Raw genomic sequence first — 19,323 nt, 5'->3', positions numbered from 1 at the left:
AAAACAAGGAAAGGATAGGCAACCACTTGATTTTTATTAATGTAGCCTAATGTGTCTTGTACCGTTAAACGTTATCACGTGGATGAATAATCATATGCAAATGATATGCAGATGAGGATCTGCATAGTAAAACTAGGCGTTGTAAGCTCCATATATGGTTATTTTGGGGTGGAGACGCATGTGCGCACAATCTTCCGCTGACTGGGATTTATAAAGTGAATTCTGCGCAGGTTCTGGTGTACGAACGGTTTTAATATTTAACGGTAGTTAATCAGTCTTAATATTTTTTTGCGTATGCCATTTTTGGCTTTCGGGTGCACGTACACTTTTAGTAAGGTTCCTACGCACAGTTTTATAAATGAGACCCCAGGACACAAGGCCAAAAAATTCCAATTCACACACTTCATTATTTCAAAAATAATTGTTGTTGTTTATTGTTATTATAGTGTAATATATCTGATTTGCAATTGTGTTTGTTTGGTGTTATGTGTAAATAGTTGTTTTTCAAAAAAAAAAAAAAAAAAAAAAAAAACAGAGAAATTAAGGCCGTGTGTCCACCAAAGCGTTTTTCACGCGGCTGGCGTGTTTTTTCAATTGATTTCAATGGGAGCGCCGCGTTTTTAAAATGCCATGAGCGTAGCGAGGCGCTGAGCGTTTTTTTCACGCTGAAGCGCCGAGCGCTTGGCGTTTTTTACAGGTCGCCGAGAGTTGAAGAATGTTCAACTTTGGGTAAAACGCTGCGCTCATCACTGTCACTTTTTACCCAACCGACCAATCACAGTGGAGGAGGGGCGGGACTAATACCACACTGACCAACTGTCACATTCTGATTGTACAACGACATCAACCAGCAGAGCTAAACGGAAAAAAAACGTCCGTCCTCTCAGCCATCCCTTCATCCAAAGCAAGGACCAGAGCAAGTACTCTACATTGTGTCGACATTTTTAGACAAATTATCTGCGAAATCAGTTACAAGTAAACTGTGATAGGCCTACTCTGTATCATAGCAACGAAGCGTCTCAACTGAAAAAACGCTGCGCTGCCAAAACGCTTTCAAGCGCCCACAGTTGGGTGCTTTTAGCAGAGTGCCTAGCGTTTTCAGCTGGCTAAAAACGCTTTGGTGGACACACGGCCTAATTGAATCAATCAATTGGAGAGTTTTATTGAACACTTGGCAAGTGAAATGTAACAGCCAGCATGGTTCTATCTATTTGTACAATAAAATGACATAAACCGGAAACAATTGTTTGGAGAGGTTTTTGGACACTCAGCTAAACAAAAAGGCTACCTTTGTTCCAAATGCTGTAACTTTTGATTACTGTATGCTGTACCACACATAGGGGAACATCACCAAAACAGATTTTTTTTTGCTACCTTTTTTCCTTCCTGAGTTATTGCATGTCAAATAAGAAAGATATATAAAATTATTAAAAAAATAATATTTTTGTCTTTTCTCAGCAGTTTCTCAGCATTAGATTGTCCAAATCTAATAAAAAAATATATTTTCTAAAAATATTAAAAGGGTTCTAACAAATGATACTTACCTTTTTGATTCTCCTTGCTGTAGTTTTGGAGTTATGAGTTTAACAACAGTTTTAAAAAAGCATTCTGGGTGTCAAGGACTGAACAAAAAGGCTACCTTTGTTCCAAATGCTGTAACTTTTGGTTACTGTATGCTATCATCATAAAATTTGATCCAGATGCAGACCACACATAGGGGAACATCACCAAAAAGTTGTTTGCTACCTTATTTCCATCCTGAGTTATTGCATGTCAAATAAGAAAGATATGTAAAATTATTAAAAATCAGCAGTTTTATCAGCAGTTTCTCATCATTAGATTGTCCAAATGTAATAATTTATATTTTTCTAAAAATATAAAAAGTTTTCTAACAAATGGTACCTACCTTTTGACTCTCCTTGCTGTAGTTTTGGAGTTATGAGTCTTTACTTTTGTGTGTGTCACTCAGACAAAACAACTCTCAAAATGCCTTCAGGGCTTAAGGGGTTAACAGACCCATATCTCTGCATCAGAACTCCATAGAGACATGTTTGTTTCCTTTGACTAATGCTAGCAAACAGGACTTTTGAGGACTACAGGACATTAGGACAGTCTGAGGAACTCCCAGGGCAGTTCCATACAGCCATGAAATACCTTGGCATGATCCGTTACCATAAGTGCTACGGTTCAGGCTATGTTGAGATCGTTCTTTAGGCTCAGCTGGTCACAAGTGGCTGCCTGAAGATTGTGGAAAGGCATACTTCAAGGACCTCTTCTTAACAAGACACCATTAGGGTCCCAAAAAACAGGTTACAAAAAAATGCCAAACGGGTAACCTATTTCTGTAGCCTATGTTGAATTTGACTAATGTAGACTCTCTATACCAGCCTTAACAACTTTATTACAAGATTATGAAATCACATCTGGTAATAAAATGAATGTGAATAAGAGTGTTTATATGCTTTTTAATAAAGCTGCTAGTCAATTACCCCTTAAAATGTTCCCTTTGCCTGAAATACAAATAAATTCACATATCTGGAACTACAAAGACCCAGAGATCTGTCTCAGCTATATTACTTAAAACTATGCTCCCTTGCTTAACCCTCAGGAGTCTGAGGTGTTTTCTGGGCCCTGGAGGTGTTCTGACATGCTCTGACATTTGTGCTTATTTCTGTTACTTGTGACAGGCTAAAGTCTTATTACACTGTATTCAGCACAAACTCTGCTACAATAATGTGTCAACAGCATGTATGTAAAAGTTTGTAGTTCTGAGATAATGACGTTTATGCATGGTTTGTGAAAAAAACTAAAAAAATTGTCACTGAAATAAGGTCATGAAACCCATACTGATTATTTCTTCACAAGACGATGACCATGTTGTTTTTTGTTTTACGGATTATTTTATTTATGTTAATCAATTGTCACAGCTTTGACCCGGTTGTGACAATAGCCATCTATCAGAGTTCTGTTTCTGAGTTGTTCGGTACTCGACCTACACCAGGGCTCTAGACTGCCACCAAAATGGTTGCAAATGCGACTCATTTTTGATAATGTGTGAGTTAAAATTTCACAAGGTTGCATTGGTGCGAGTGAATAATATTCAGGTTGTTTTGGCACCTGATTGGCACATGTTCTCGGTTAACACGTTGATGCATACAGTCACACAGGTGTGATTTGAACGTTCAGTGCATCACGTGATCAACTGCTAAATTCAAATGTGCTTGTGCGCTTTGGCTGGCGCTAAAACAGACACGGACGAGCTTACTACTTGACATAACTATTCAGTATTTTCAACCACAAGATTTATTTTAGGGTTCAGACATTTAAATACAACTAAGTACTAGCAAAACAATACGTTTAGTTTGTAAAACACACTTCATATCAGATACAGATTTTGTAAGTAACTATAAAGTTTACTCTTTTCTTAACTCACTTACTTTCATGTCTTTCAAGAGAAGAGGATGAATTGATATGTTGTAAATCTGACAGATCTGATTCTCTGAACTGCGGCGGCCATCACGCATTACAGATTAACTAACATGTGCCAACTAACAATAAAGGTTTTTCAACAACAAAACACATTCACTTACATGTATTCGAGAATCAGATCAAGTAGTTGATGACATAGCCAACAAGTTTGTGAATATTTAGTATAAAAAAGGAAAAGCAAAATAAAAGCAATACATCTGCCATACAGCGCTATTGTGGCTGTGGTGTGTCATGTGACAAGCATGATGCGTTGGAAAGAGTCCAGAAGAACGAGGAAGAATGATTCAAAGAAGAATGAGTCTAGAGCCCTGTACACTGTCCTCTTCAGTGTGAATTCTCAAGTCCCTGTTAAGATTTCCTTTTTGAGTGAAACTTGTTCCTCAAAGTTGACAGGTTAAATGATTCTCTTACGTGTGAATTCTCATGTGGTCATTAAGGATTCCTTTTCGGCTGAAACTCTTTCCACACTGTTGGCAGTTAAAAGGCTTCTCTCCAGTGTGAAATCTCATGTGCCTGTCAAGGCTTCCTTTTTGTTTGAAACTTACTCCACACTGTTGGCAGGTGTAAGGGCTCTCTCCGGTGTGAATTCTCATGTGGACTTTAAGGTTTCCTTGCAGTTCGAAACTCTTTCCACACTGTTGGCATGTGAAAGGGCTCTCTCCAGAATGAATTCTCATGTGACTGTTCAGCTGTCCTTTTTGATTGAAACTCTTTCCACACTGTTGGCAGGTGTATGGGCTCTCTCCAGTGTGAATTCTCATGTGGACTTTAAGGTTTCCTTGTATACTGAAACTCTTTCCACACTGAGGGCATGTGAAAGGCTTCTCTCCAGTGTGAATTCTCATGTGATTGTTAAGGCTTTCTTTTTGACTGAAACTTATTCCACAACGTTGACATGTGAAAGGCTTCTCTCCAGTGTGAATTCTGATGTGCTTATTAAAGTTTGCTTTTTGACTGAAACTTATTCCACAATGTTGGCATGTAAAAGGCTTCTTTCCAGTGTGAATCCTCATGTGGACTTCAAGGCTTCCTTTTTGTCTAAAACTTATTCCACACTGTTGGCAGGTGAAAGGGCTCTCTCCAGTGTGAATTCTCATGTGGACTTGAAAATTTCCTTGTACACTGAAACTCTTTCCACACTGTTGGCAGGTGTAAGGCTTCTCTCCTGTGTGAATTCTCATATGGACTCTAAGGTTTCCTTGTTGACTGAAAGTCATTCCACATTGTTGGCAGGTGAGATAACTTTCAGTCCTTGTCTTTAGAGCCCTTTTTTGTGAGGAAGTTTTTTCAGTCTGTGAGCAACTAAAAGGTTTTTCTTCCGTTATGACATCGTGATGCGTCTCATACTGATCTTTCTCTTCCATTTCATTCAGATCTTGACTCTCCTCTTTCAATGGCATCAGGTCTAAGGTGAAAAAAGACACACGCACAAATCCAGTTTAGTGCCACAAAGCAACAGACATTTTACTAATTGGACTTTTCATAAACTGTATTGCCAAACTGTGAAATTGGGTGAAACATGTTGAAATATGATATATACAATATATACATAGGGTTGAGTATTGTTTGAATTTTATCGATTCCTAATTTTGATTCCAATAGAGTAAAAAACCAAAACAAAATAGATATCACTCACAATTATTCTAAGCCTTATTGCTAAACATTTAATTGTAGCTGAATATACATTAAATCACCATGGATTTAATGCAGTAACACTAACTGTAACTATGGAATTGTGGCAGAAATAGTGGAATGTTTTTACATGATTCATTTCAAGGTTTGTACAATCTTTTGAGAGGGAAATTCAAGCACATTTCAAGGACTTTCAAGTGCTTCAAATTTTTTACAGCACTTCAAAGCTCTAAATATTATCGTTTAAATGTTATTTTTAATATGATGACCAAAAAAATTTGTTTATCTTTCAAATATTGACCCATTAGTAAAAGTAAAATTTTCAAGCTGTAGGAAAACGAACACGTGGTAAACAAACGCTTTTATTTAGAAACAAAAAACTATATAAATTTACCACTATAACAACCAGTAGATGGTGGCAGAGAAGCACTTATTGGCTTATTAACCTTTTTTTTCAGTTTGCTTTTACATTTATATTAAGATATTATAAAATTCCTATTATAAAATATTAAAACATCAACAAATCTATTTTGTTTGACACTTTTTGCACTGAAGTATGCATTAGGAAAAGTTAAATAAAAATGTCTCGTCAAATTCAAATGAATTGCATGAATCAGAATCATGTGAATTATATATAAGCCTCTTCATTTCAAAATGGCAAAATTTGACAAAAAAGTTGAGTAGATCACTAGATGTTGTTGGTCGTTTAACAGTAAAACAGTTGACATTAGGGCTGTTACTTTTCGTTCGAAAATCGATTGCACAATAGGGTGGTCCTTATTTTTAAAGTATCCAATTGTCATGCTCTTAACCCTTCAAATTGTTCCTTTATATAAGAAAATACAGCATGCCAATTTTTATGGCAGTAACATAATAATTACTGGTAGCTCAATAGCTTTAAACTGAGATTTTGATGATTTTCGTAAAAACAGATAATTTGATTTGGTATTGTACCTGGCTAGTAAAATTCCAAAACAAATCTCCATAAATTGAGCGTCAGCGTCAGTTCTGGCAGGCCAGGTAGTCAAGACGCTGCTAATGCTATTGCTTCAACTCTGTCCCGCCAGCTGATCTGCATTAGCTCGTTAACTCCCCTCAATGAGCATTGCTGCTCAATGGCCAAGCTCAAACAAGGCGCCCTATTTAAAGCACATTCAGTTTGCTCATACATGCTGCTGCTCGCTACTGCTGCCCACCACCTCCCCAGCTCCTCCTTATGCATAATGTGGCATTTTGCTTTATGTCATGTTGCCTGCTCTGTTCACAGGGGGGATATTTTAGCTCTCACAGTCCTAAACTGTGTGAGCGTTCCCTAATGCTGCTGCTGCTGTCCTCTGACTCTCTGCTATTTCATGGTGCTCATGAAAGGTCAGAGGACTCCCTGAACAGAGCCATACCGCCAAATTTCAATTTCAGGAACATCAACCTGTTTGCAATCATTCAATAAAATTCTTAAATAATTTTTATTGTCTGTGTGTTCTTGACTTAATGGACCTGACAGAAAAGCATCTAATGCACCATATATTCCTAAATATGTATTTTAGATACATATCTCAGTATACTTACTGTAAAAACTAAATCCAAATTAATCCATCCATGACCCGTTTTAGCAGATTTACCTTTCCTGGTGGAATCAATACATATTTCTATTGATGATCACCTTGGTCATTTTTTGGGTTTAGAGCACATTTTTTGGTTTAAAAAAATTACATTACGTTCCTTGAAATTGACCCGGAACTTTGGCCGAATCAAGCAGATTATCAGGAGGCACAGGCAACCATGCAATGAAAGTAGTCAATGATCACGCCGAGAGAGGAGTGGCTCTGATTCAAGAATACAATGGCTATCTCACACACACTGAAGAACAACGGCAGTTTCTCCTTCATGTGGTGGAAGATCACCGACAGATCTATCCAGACTGCAAAAAGTCAACACTGGCTGCTGAGTATCAGAAATGAGGGATTGTTAAAAACTTTGTGCTTTTTTGAGATTGTTGTCATTGTTGTCATGTCAGTGTTGCTCTGATTTCAATAAAATGTAGTTCATTTGCAGCAACTTTTAATATTACTTGCATATCACAATAACGCCGCACAGCTTAACATAGGCAATCTTCCACATGATTGAGCAATCTCTAAATATCATTTTTTTGTCAACATTTTTGCATATTTCTAATTTTGAAGTTAAAAGGAACAGTTTAAAAGGTTAAGACACTATGATTTTGCAAAAAAAAAAAAAAAATTGGACTTGATAAGGACCACCCTAGTGCACAATCGATCGGACCAACCAACAAACATTTCAAAAACGAAAATAGGGAATCGATTTTGACCAAATATGTACACTATTAATTTTAAACGAATTAAACAATTAAAAAAATATAGATGTAACAAAACTCACAAACAAGCAGAAAAAGAAAATAAAGAATTCCAAAAGTGCAGTAGGCATTGCGAAAGCTAGAAAGAAAATTCCCAGCAATTTTACATGCCTATAGTTTAAATTAGGGCTGAACGATATTCTGTTTTAAGAGAACGGTGGCACACTGTAAACACGAGTTTGTTGTATGGCTTGTTGCTGGGGTGACATGCACGCTCCGCGTGCCTGCACAGTGATTGGTTCGCTGTGCCGCTGCTCACAGCTCACAGCCAGCATTCACTGGCAATCCTATAGCTAAAAATGGGCGACGAAGAGGATCTGCCATAAAAAATGATTTCGTACCAAAAAGAAAGTCAAAATCAGCTATTTGGGACTATTTCGGCTACAAAAAGGAGGATGTTATAAAGTTGTGGATGGTTGTCTTTTTTAAAAAGTCTTTTGTCTTTTATTTTTCGTGTTCGCATTTATGAGGAAAAAACAATGTTACGTGACAGTTCTCCATTACGGACGCAACCGCTCTAAAAGCGGCACTAAAAGACTGCTTTAAAACTTTCACAGAGACCTTAAACAGAAAGCACAAAGCCTTTCTTTAAAGCGAATTTCGTTTTGTATTAATTGTATCTTAATTTTAATCAGTGTTTTATTATCCAATTTCCTGGATTTAATAAATAAAAAGTAAATATAGCAGAGGCTTAAACATATATAAGCTATCATCCATGAACCGAAACTCAGCGTATAAGGTAGCCTACTCGCCCTACACACCTAAAAAAAAAAAAAATAGAAATATATCTATTAGCTACAGAAATCTCTACTTTTAAACAGAACCATTCAAAACAAAATAAAACTATCTAATCCGTATGAAATGTGCATTTCTCTCCGGCGCGTTCACTACTGCGAAGATCGCGAGTCAGTATCGTCAACTTCATCTTTGCAGCCAACACAGAAAACCATAGCCATAGAAAAAAAAACTGCCTCTTATTTTCAGAGATCCACTACAGACAGCAGCCTCTTGGAGGATAAGCAGCGTATGCTAGGCCTAAAGCCAGAGAAGCTAGTCAATGATTGTGTGACAAGATGGAACTCTACCTACGATATGATTTGATGGCATCTGAACAACAAGCAGCCGTGATATTTGACAAAAAAAAATTCTAATCTAGAACTGACCACAACTGAGTGGCGCCTGGTTGAACAGGTGCGAGAGACACTTAAACCTTTCAAAGTCGCCACCCAAGCGTTGTCCACATGCAAATACCCCACATCCTCAGCTGTACTCTGCCGTGCAAAGGCAAAAGACCGTAACTTCGTTTTTGGTCGAAAATGAGTTATTTATATTTTTGGCACATTCAAGACCTTCTTTATCATGTGGATAAGTATCTTGAATCAATTCCGTTTTTTTTTCGAGAAAATAATGATTTGTCTTAACAGTAACTTCCAAAAGCCCATGAGAAACCAAGGCAGAACACCGTAACATCAGTTACCGCTCTTTGGCTTTGTTTTGGAACGCTCAAATTACAAGTTACGGTGCTCTGCCTTTGTTTAGCCGCGCGTCAATATGAAGTTACTGTGGCGGTGTTTAATCAAATAATGCTACCTACCAGATTGTACGGTTATCTGCCTTTGTTTTAATGTCCATTAAAATTAAAATTACGGTGTAGCCTGTGTACTTTGTACAGCTGCCATCAGTCGCTCTAACTTCTGATGTCCTCAGAGCGGTCAGAACATTTAGTATGGTCTGCTCCATCGACAAACGTGCGATATCGATCGCGAAGGATTATGCAGAGTTGACAGAAAAATGTTACACATTGCCGTATCAGATGAATACAACCAAGAATTAAAGCTTGGCAAACTAGCTGGCAGAGTGCCAAAACTTCGCCTTCAGCCCCGCCCTAAACGCGGTCGAGTCAACGCTGGACTAATAGGAGGTATTTTGTCATGTCAAATGTATTAATAATGCCATCAGAATGCAACCAAAGCACATGATAGCAATAAGTAGATGGCTATAAATAATTGTAAATCATACAAAATAAATGCAATGATCACTAGATTTTATAGGTGTGTACTGTAATGATTTTGTTAATGGTGATCAGCAACTAAATATTGATAATGTGGAAGTTACTGCCTTTTGCCTTGGCAAGACTTCTCACTTTTTGCTGACAATACAAAGGCAGAGTACAGTAACTTTAAAATAGTGGTCAAAAGTCAAGTTTGAGCTCAAGATTTTTTTATGTATATAATTTCCATTACTAAAACATCTATTTGCCAGATTTCCAGTGTCCTACCTATAATTAATTTGGCGGGACAACTAAAAATCTTTAAAGTCATTTTTCTCAGTTCCACACTCTAGCGACTTAAGGTCTTTTGACTTTGTAGGGCAGTACTGCCTTTGCAACATGTCCTTTTGTCTCAAGTTGAAAAAAATCAGGTCAGAGTCAGACGAGAGGTCTTGCTTGAAGGGAAATGGCCACTAAAATCAAGGCAGATTTGAGCAAACGGTATGACCCTTAAAAGGAAACGACATTTATGCTTTTGAATAAAGCTGCTTACCTCGGTTTCATCGTTTAATTCATATAATGGAGGAACAGAAGCAACAGGTGCATGCAAACATTAGAGAGGAATTGGCACTGCAGTCTGGCAACAATGACGAACCCGTGGAGGCGGAGCCATATGCAGCTCAAGCAGGGGAAAGACGGCCTTAACAGCAATGGGGGATCTGTTTGGAGACATCTACACAAGGGGCTACGAAAGACCGAATGACGTCGAAAGCGACCTCTTAGAAGATGATGACTTATGAAAAGGAGCCACCATTGCCAGCTGACAGCGATCCACTTTTGTGGTGGAAGATTGGAAGTACGAAATACCCCCACCTTGCGCAGCTGGCAATGAAGTACCTGAGTGTCCCTGGGACATCAGTGCGGTCGGAGCGCGTCTTCTCAACAGCTGGACATATAGTGAATAAAAAACACTCTGCTCTGGACCCCGAAAACGTTGATCGACTTGTTTTCCTGTCCAATAATTTGTAATGGGCCTAGCCTTTTTGCACATTTCATTATATAGTGCCGCCTAGCCTACGTGTCGGTTACGTTCAATAAAACACACATGGCCACAAAGTCCATTTAAAAGTTTCATTTTTGAACAGTTGTCTGAAATGGATTGAATCATGTAAAATAATTTAGGAGATTTTTGAATTGCCTAAATCATAAATGCAGCCGGGTTATGTTATGGCAGTCCACTCTGCATATTGTTTTTCGAGAATGTTGCACTCCTGTTGCTGTTTGTTATTCTGCACGAAATTTTATGCCAATAAATCAGAAATATTGCTGACTTGTGCGTTTCAAGCGCCCTCTTTACGTTCGTCCTAATGCATGTTATTTGTCCGTGGATTGGCCTTTATTTGGCGTTGAAAATGGAAACGTCTTTTTTTAGACATGAAAAATCTAATTTACAATCGATTCAATGAACACTTATGTCTTAAAACTCGAACATGATTTTTTTCACAAAAGTGACAACCCTAGTTGACATACATTATGTTTAGCTAGCCTATAGGCCTACCGTTCCTTGAACTCTTGCGATTATTGTTTAAAAATGTAACATTTACTCTTTTTTTGGTCATCCTAACAACATGCAGAATGGCATAGTGGAACAGAGAAGCATCAAGAATATCAAAAATTGGTCACGTGTGTCAATGTCAATTGATATTGCATTAATGCAAACAGCATAGCGTCACACAATGATATAATTTAAAAACATTCAAGAGTAAAATCTCCCTCCATTACTAAAATTCTAAACTTAAAAACAATTATCCTTCCTATTTTACAGAGGAAATTACATTCCAGAATTCTCAAAAGCAGCTAAACACCAACAAGCCTCTATAACAGAATAACTTTTATCATTGCAGGGCTGCAATTTTTACCAGTCTTATAGACACTCTCCAGACAAACACCCCTCTTTACACAGCCGAAAAAAATAAATAAAAAAAAATAAATCCCAAAACAACTGAGGCCATCTCCATCACTACTCTTTCCCTGTCTGTTACAGGATTATTCACCGATATTTTCTTAATTCTATTTGTTAAATACCCAACGTAATGTTCCACCCTTTTCACCTCTGCATTACTACAGTCTTACATTTACACTTACCCAACTAGCCTCTTTCCATCTATGTTCTTCTTTGTGTAGTTAACGTCATGCCTGGCACTGCGTATAGCATGAGTTCATGCTTTTATTTGGGGTGCTCTTTGTACGTGCATCTGGTATGCAATATTTACCCGTTGGGTAGAATTAGTTGGGTGTGTCTATTTCATATCATATGCATGCAAAAACTGCGTATTATATACATGCTAAAAAGTGTGAATCAGATGCACATAAAAGGTCAGGGCTCCAGACTAACTTTTTTTCACCTCCGTCCTGGAACCGTCCAGAAAAACAATTTGAACCGTCCTAAAGTGAATGTCAACCGTCCCAAAATAAACATGTTGTTTCTGTACTTTGTTATTATCATCTATAGTTGTTAGTTGTTAGTCACATAATAAAAACACCATTAAAATGTTTATGATATATATTATAATATTTATTTAGCTCCATTCAAAGTAGTTAGCTGTAAACAGGTAAAAAACAGATTTAATAAAAAATAACAGGAGTTAAATGCTTTTTTGTATTCATGCAGAACAATTTATTTATTTTTTTTTTTTTTTTTTTTACATATACGAAAATTAAAGCTGCCGTCGGCAACCCTGGAAGATTGAGTGGGCTTAGCCGAAATTTTTAATGTTTACAACTCTCATGCCCCTCCCCCACTATCAACGAATACCCTCCAATCGAGTTCGTGCAGGCCAGTGCGTGTGCACCAGATTTTCTGTGAACGCGTCCGTCTCATAAGCATCGATCAACACCATGGAGTACTCAGAGGTATTATTTTCTAAAGGTGTTTTCTGTTCCTTCGTTGTTTTTGAAATCCTAGGTCCTGTGGTTAACCGAGGAATTGAAATCTTTTCCGCCATCTCTCTTCGTTACTGCGCGAACTTCAGGCGTGTGCATGTGATTGTAACGTGCGCGAGGGGGGAGCGGGATCTGTGGTGTGTGCACGACCTGTGATTGACAGTCAGATCTTACACCCCCCTGCGCTGTTATTATGAATGATTTTGAATGAAGTTTGAACATGCAATAGCCTACAGATACAGATTTAACTACTGTGACTTAAATAAAAATCTTAAATTAAGATAAAAAATCTTAAAATTAAATAAAACCACTTTTCCTAAAGTAGAACAGTCTTCTTTTCAATTAATGATATGCATTATTTATAACTACTTGCATACATCATTCTTTATTCTTTCAAGCAGCAGACATATTTATTTGTATGAATTAAATATAATGAATCCTTATTAAAGCTATTAACGAGCAGTGAATGTTTCTCTTTTTCTTTTGTTGCTTGATCAATATTAAGGACACAGACCGCATTAGGTTTATTACCCACTGTCACCCACATCGGATCATGTCCAATGACATGCGGATCCAATTTCACTGATGCACATCTGATACACTCAAAACTGTTTAAGACATAACCAACATAGTTTACGTGAATACTCTCCAAAACGGACATTTCGACATAATGTTGTGTGTATTTGTCAATTCAGACACGAAAGAGAGCTCAATTCAGTCCTCGCGCGCTGTATGGGTGTCTATGTGCATGGCTGCACGTTTCGGGTCGGGTGTGTGCGCACAGAAAACTGTACTGAATAGAGCTATTTTTTTGCGTCGTCACTCTTATTCAGATCTTCATATCTGCTCTACTCATTCTCCCAGACGTTTACATTTCTTAACGTTTTATGAGACATGCAGCGCATGGCAACCCGTGTGCCGCTGAGTAGATCAGCCCGTTACAGTACAAATGTGCACATCTACCACAAACGCAGGACACCAGTTCTAACTGGATTGCTTCCCAAATCGTCACTATCTAACATTTTTGTCTAGTTTTTATTTGTTGATGAAAATGTCAATAGATTTGTAATAGACCGTTGTTTAACCAGCACAACATATTTGCGATGTCATTAAGCCATGTGATAGATGTAGGCCTACCGCGAAACAAGTCTCCGGGTGAGTAGCTGGTGAACAGTGATAGTAACTATAGTAACAGTCAGCATGAGAAGACGCGCTCCGTTGTAGTCAGCGCTTGGTCGGTTAATTTTGGCATTTTCTAAGTAAGTTACCCTAATAGGCTAGTAATAAATGAACACACATACAAAAATGTCTTTCGTCCTGTAGGCGTCCTGGAGACTATTTCTGTTCGTCCTAAACACATTTTCTGTCGTCCCCAGGACGATAGGACGCCGTTAGTCTCGAGCCCTGTAAAAGGTCATCAAAAGAGATATAGATACGCAGTGCGAGTTAACTTAATAAATCATTTTAATGCTATTTGTGGTTAAAATGAGCTTGTGTACATAAGATCATATAGGAAAAATATATTTTCAACTTTTTTCCAATGATACCACTGTAGCCACAACGACATCTGCTTCTCGCGTTAAGTGATCATATGGGAAGACACATCGTCTTGTGTCCGTACTGGTTAATAATTGCCCCACGAGGAGCAATTTGCCAGCGCCAGTTCGGCTGGCCTCGTGACATTCCAGAAGACACACACACACACACACACACACACACACACTCGTGGACTTTCAACCAGAAACCCACCACGAGATGCAACTGAAGCACATTTCCATATATGGACTTCCACATAGTAAAATTTCATTTTACCATTCATTACAAATTTATAATAGAGGTGTGGTTTGCTAGAGTAAAATCTTTAATTCCGAAGATTCATTGAAAGGAAATCACTCCATAGTGTCTTGTAACTCGAACCTGGTCATAAACTTTTATGGCTCCAAAGCTGCAGCTCATCCAGCTCCTTTGCAAGCCAACATTCCAACACCTTAACACACATGGAACATTTCAGAGAAAACTCTTCAAATGTTTGATATGTATTCCTGTGTTTCTCAAGTGTCTTCACATGCCATAACGGAAATACTGACCATTTTATTGTGTGTTTAAGCAAGCTTTATTTGTGTGTAATGATGCATATGAACATAATGTTATGTGTGTCCAATATCTACCTGTAATTCTTGGTATCTGTCTGACCGTCCTGTTTTAATTCAACCAGTCCCGCACATAGTATTACAGTAAGATGTATTGTTCCAGGTGTACAATCTTAAGAAGAAATATGAATTCTTTCTCTCATAAGACATATGGTGAAAGTAGGCGTTTTCTTCTTCACACAAAGAGAATTTTCCCGCCTCAGAAAAGACAATCTGATTCGCTGTCGTTCCAAGAGAAGGCGTAAACAGATGTTTGTTAAAAGGCAGAAACCCCCTCATCACACGCTCTTCCTTCTTCGACCCCTCTTCTCTCTTCGATCCCGCTGACCTCCTCCTCTCCTCCCCGGCAGCGCTTCTCCAAGGATCATCTGAAGAAGGCCTTAGTCTTCTCCTCGGACCAACACATGTTCGAGTAGCTGCCTTGCCTTTGCAACTAAGCTCATCCGTGCCTTTCCCCTCAAAAAGGGAAATGATCTAATTTTCTCGGTAACTTAAATTCAAGTAAGCCTTTACATCGTCTTGCGAAACGACCCAGAAGACGAAGCCAGACGCAAACCAGCCGGACACGCGCACGCGCGCGTCCCCTTTTCCAGCATCGCACTGAAAGAGTACAACAGCTCGCAAGTACTATCTATCAACCTAAAAGTTGATTTCCTGGTCTCTCTCTCTCTTAGGTCTGCGAATTAAGTTACCCTTCTTCCTCTTCTCTTCTCTTTTCCCCCTTTTTCTTTCTTTCAGTTCATTCTGATCACTTATGTTATTGTTTGGTTATATGTTGTTTGTTTATTGTTTGCATTTTTACGTACGTTTATATTCATAGCTCATATAATCATAGTTTTGCATTTATTAAAATTCATAAATACTTTTCACTGCCTCTGTGTTTGAAGAATCCACCTTATAAGTCAATGAATCTAAAAAAGATCTTAAGCTACAAGCTCGAAATATAGACTACTTGAGTAGTTTTAATTAATAAACTCAGAAAGTTCGATGTCCTTGGCCAGAACATAAAACTTTCTTGAAGTGCGTGAATACCTCTTCTTACCTGTAATGATTTTATATTTATTTCGCTGGACGAATTAAATGTTGGTCAGATCAGTTACAGAACCAGGTAATCTCGAAAATTGATAAAATAAATGTACATGCGACTTATGAATTATGACCATGAGTCATAAATATTAATATCTCAAAATTCCCCATATTCTTGAGCTAATTCATATTTACCCAGAGTCGTATTCGTTACACCACAATTGTTTGATTAACATCATTGAAACAGACAGCCTATATATTAAGACCTCCTGTACCGCACAGATCTAATATAATGTTACACATCAGATGTTTCCCCCCCAACATTTAACCAAACATTCACACAGATATAACAGATAATGTTTGCGTGAATACTCGCCAAGACAGATATTTTGAAATACTATAGTTCTGTGTATGTGTATATATCGGGATCGCGTCAGGCATCTTTGTGCACACGCTTCGGCTCTGTCAATCAGCGCTAGAAAAAGATTGTTTTTCATGGACAAAAGGAAAGGTACTCCCTCTCAGAAACCTACAAATAAAGAAACTTTTAGATGTTTAATTGCTATCTGGAGCATTAGAATCACAAGACAAACCTTGTGAAAACCTCAAAATTGAAATTTTTCACTTGTTTTGCCTGTACCTCGAAATTATTCCGACTCTTTTTGCGAGCACGGGTCACATGTAATGATTTTCTAGAAACAAATTAGCCTATCGTGAAATCGTTATCTCCTACCCCTATACCCACCCTTGCGGCCTTTGCACTTGACCACTTGTCTACTTACATGATGTATTTCCTGTATTTGGCCCAAGTGTTCAAGTTGGCGTGAAGACTGGAAGTGTGTGTAGAATGTTAGATTACCCAATGGGACATCAACATCGGCATGTTGCAAAAATTCATGTTTACAAAGCTTTATTCTCTAATTAAAAGATAAAATGCAGTAGCAAATGTTTTACAAAATACACATACCCCATTCATCCTTGCACAAATAAAATGTGCAACACTTAGTTTTTTTTACCAAATTATATGTAACAGGGTGTCTAATTCATTTAACTCACAGTGGAATGTTTTCCTTGACAGTTTTGCTTTCAGGGCACGTGAGTTTCTTAACATGATGTATGATGGGATACGCTTGGGTTCGAAGCATTCGAGATGGTGTGCGTTTAGTGTATTTGGACATGGCCACTACTCCTAATGTGTGCATTAACTGGGATGGTTTAAATGCAGAGGATAAATTCAGAAAAAGGGTAAAAGGCCCCGATATATTTAAAGCGAAATGGAAGAACGAACTGATGTTCTAACATAATTTCGAACAAAATCAGGCCAAACTCATGTTTGCTAATACTATATCGCTGCTCAAATATTTCGTACTTCGTTTTACTCCTAAGCGAAGACCGAAAAAGAACTTTGCCGTGAGTATATCGGGGTCTTTACCATACCACATGTCACTTTCACTTAAAAAATGTAAAGAGTTTCACAAAAAGTAATACAATTCATGAATAAATAAAATGAGATTTGCAAAATAAAAAAGTGATTTACAAATGAAATACTCTAAAAGAAACTCTGCCAGGCATTCATTTGTGAATCGCTTTTTGTGCATTTGTCCCCGCACACATTTGTAGATTCGGAACATTTCTAGAGTCAACACGTGCAGAGAAATCCGCAAATAAGTGGACTCATCACATCACGTTGACCAGTCGTAGCACGTAGCTACAACCAATCATGTTTGGCTTTATTCAAATTGGGATTCACCAAAAAAAAAAACGATATACTTATTTAAATAAATCCCAGTCTGTTGTGGTTTGTTAAGGGCACAAAGCCATATTGTGCATTAAATTTTAGTTCATTTGAAGAATGGGGCAAAACAATGTTAAAGAACTTTATGTTATTATAAGAAGACTTAAAATATTTTTCGGTTCATTATGAAAATGGCGGCACAGACCTGTTTATATGTTAATATAGCACTTTTAAGGATGTTTGTCCACATGAGGTGACCCGCTCCATGTCAAATAAAAGCGCTTTAATTAGGACACTCTTTAAAAATATCATTCATTTCTATAGAGCTGGACATTTTAATAAGGATCAAATGACTGAGTTCAGCTTTGAGAATGAAACTGACCTGTTTGTTCCTCAGTTTCTTCTTGTTTCACAATGAATGTTTCTTCAATCTTCACGTCTTCACTCTCCTCTTTAATATACGCCATCTTTATAATAGTGTTAGGTGGATCTCAGCCGCTACACCAGGAGTTTTTCTGTGTTTGTCCTGTTTAGGATGAGAATAATTAACAAAAAAAAAACACTCAAAACTAAATCTCTGAGTTTGTCTCAATCAGATCCAGTTCAGTAGTTCAGTTCACTGGTAAGAGAGTCAGTCAGAGAGAGTTAATCCGATTAGACTAACACAACACTCAAAACTAGCACTACAAACTAATGAAAAAACACAAATTATACAGATACTATATATTTAGGCCAGATAATGTATTTATTGATTGTAGAAATCGAGATAGAAATAGATGTAGATCGCTTTGAATCAGCAAATCATTTTCCGAAGCATTTGATTCAATTGACTCAGAGTTTCCAAAAGCTCTTTTTCTCCTTCACTACTTGCCAGTGACTGAATTCGTGTTTATGATGAACTGATTCACAACAGAGAGCGGAATGAGACGCACCTTTAATATTACTCATGCTTTCATTATGTTACTTTGCTCACAGAGCGTTAATAATGTTAGAAAATGCAATGCAATGCTACATTTAATAATACATAATTAAATCTGCATCGCTTAGAAAACTTTAGAGCTGATTTAATGGTTCTATAAGTTTAAAAACCATAAAATACTAACCTTTCTTCAGCCGAATCGCAACAAATGTATGAGCGCGGCGCAGCCTTATGACATCACACCACCAGACCAAAATAAAAGTCCTGTTCACTCGCTGCTGTCCACAATCAAAGTGCATAGAATAGGAAATATACACATAAAAGAGATGACAGAAATTCAGAGTTGAATTGTTGCAATACATATTTAAATTCATGTTGTTCAATTATGTGCTGGAAAAAAAAAATAGGACACTAAAGATTGTGATGTAAACCTATTGTTTAGGAGAGGAAATACATTTTACCTCACAGTCTTTAGTAGTTTCCTAATATTTTATAACACACCCACATAATTTATATATATATATATATGTGTGTGTGTGTGTGTGTGTGTGTGTGTGTGTGTGTGTGTGTGTGTGTGTGTGTGTGTGTGTGTGATAAAATATTAGGAAACTACTAAAGACTGTGAGGAACTACTAAAGACATGGAAGACTGTGTGTGTGTGTGTGTGTGTGTGTGCGCGCGCGCGCGCTGATAATTCAGTATTTATTATTTAATATTATATATTTATTATTGAGAAAATAAATCTAGTTTATAAGTAGACATTTTTAATATCAGGAAAAAAACTGACTTTGTTTATTTCAGTACTGACACACACACATGTTTGGAGTAGAAGATGTATTTTCTCAATAATAAATACATATAATATTAAATAATACATATACATATATCATATATAATCTTCATAATTTTTTCAACAGTTGTTGACATCAGTTGGTTCAATTTTCCTCTTTTGAACCCATAAACGAATAAATGATGATAAACTTGAAGCCATAAGATAAAAGCTAATGTTTGAGGGTTGAAGCTAAACTCTGCTAGGTCTCTCTACACTCTCGTGGTGTATTTTAGGGC

The 19,323-nt window shown here is 37.4% G+C and overlaps 1 protein-coding gene across 1 annotated transcript; it reads right to left on the bottom strand.

Moving 5' to 3' along the window:
• Positions 1 to 3,266: 3,266 nt before the first annotated feature.
• LOC307157380 (uncharacterized protein) lies at positions 3,267 to 18,507 on the bottom strand. The gene is made up of 3 exons (XM_079869290.1): positions 18,440 to 18,507; positions 17,719 to 17,862; positions 3,267 to 4,894 (listed from the first exon to the last, which is right to left on the bottom strand). Exons 2-3 carry the CDS (start codon positions 17,801 to 17,803, stop codon positions 3,897 to 3,899), a joined length of 1,083 nt encoding a protein of 360 aa, XP_079725416.1. The 5' UTR covers positions 17,804 to 17,862; positions 18,440 to 18,507; the 3' UTR covers positions 3,267 to 3,896.
• Positions 18,508 to 19,323: the final 816 nt, after the last annotated feature.

Source organism: Squalius cephalus (assembly GCF_949319135.1).
Source record: "Squalius cephalus genome assembly, chromosome: 4".
Classification (NCBI taxonomy): Eukaryota; Metazoa; Chordata; class Actinopteri; order Cypriniformes; family Leuciscidae; genus Squalius; species Squalius cephalus.
The sequence above is the reverse complement of the archived record's forward strand: the minus strand, read 5'-3'. Positions and strand labels throughout refer to the sequence as shown.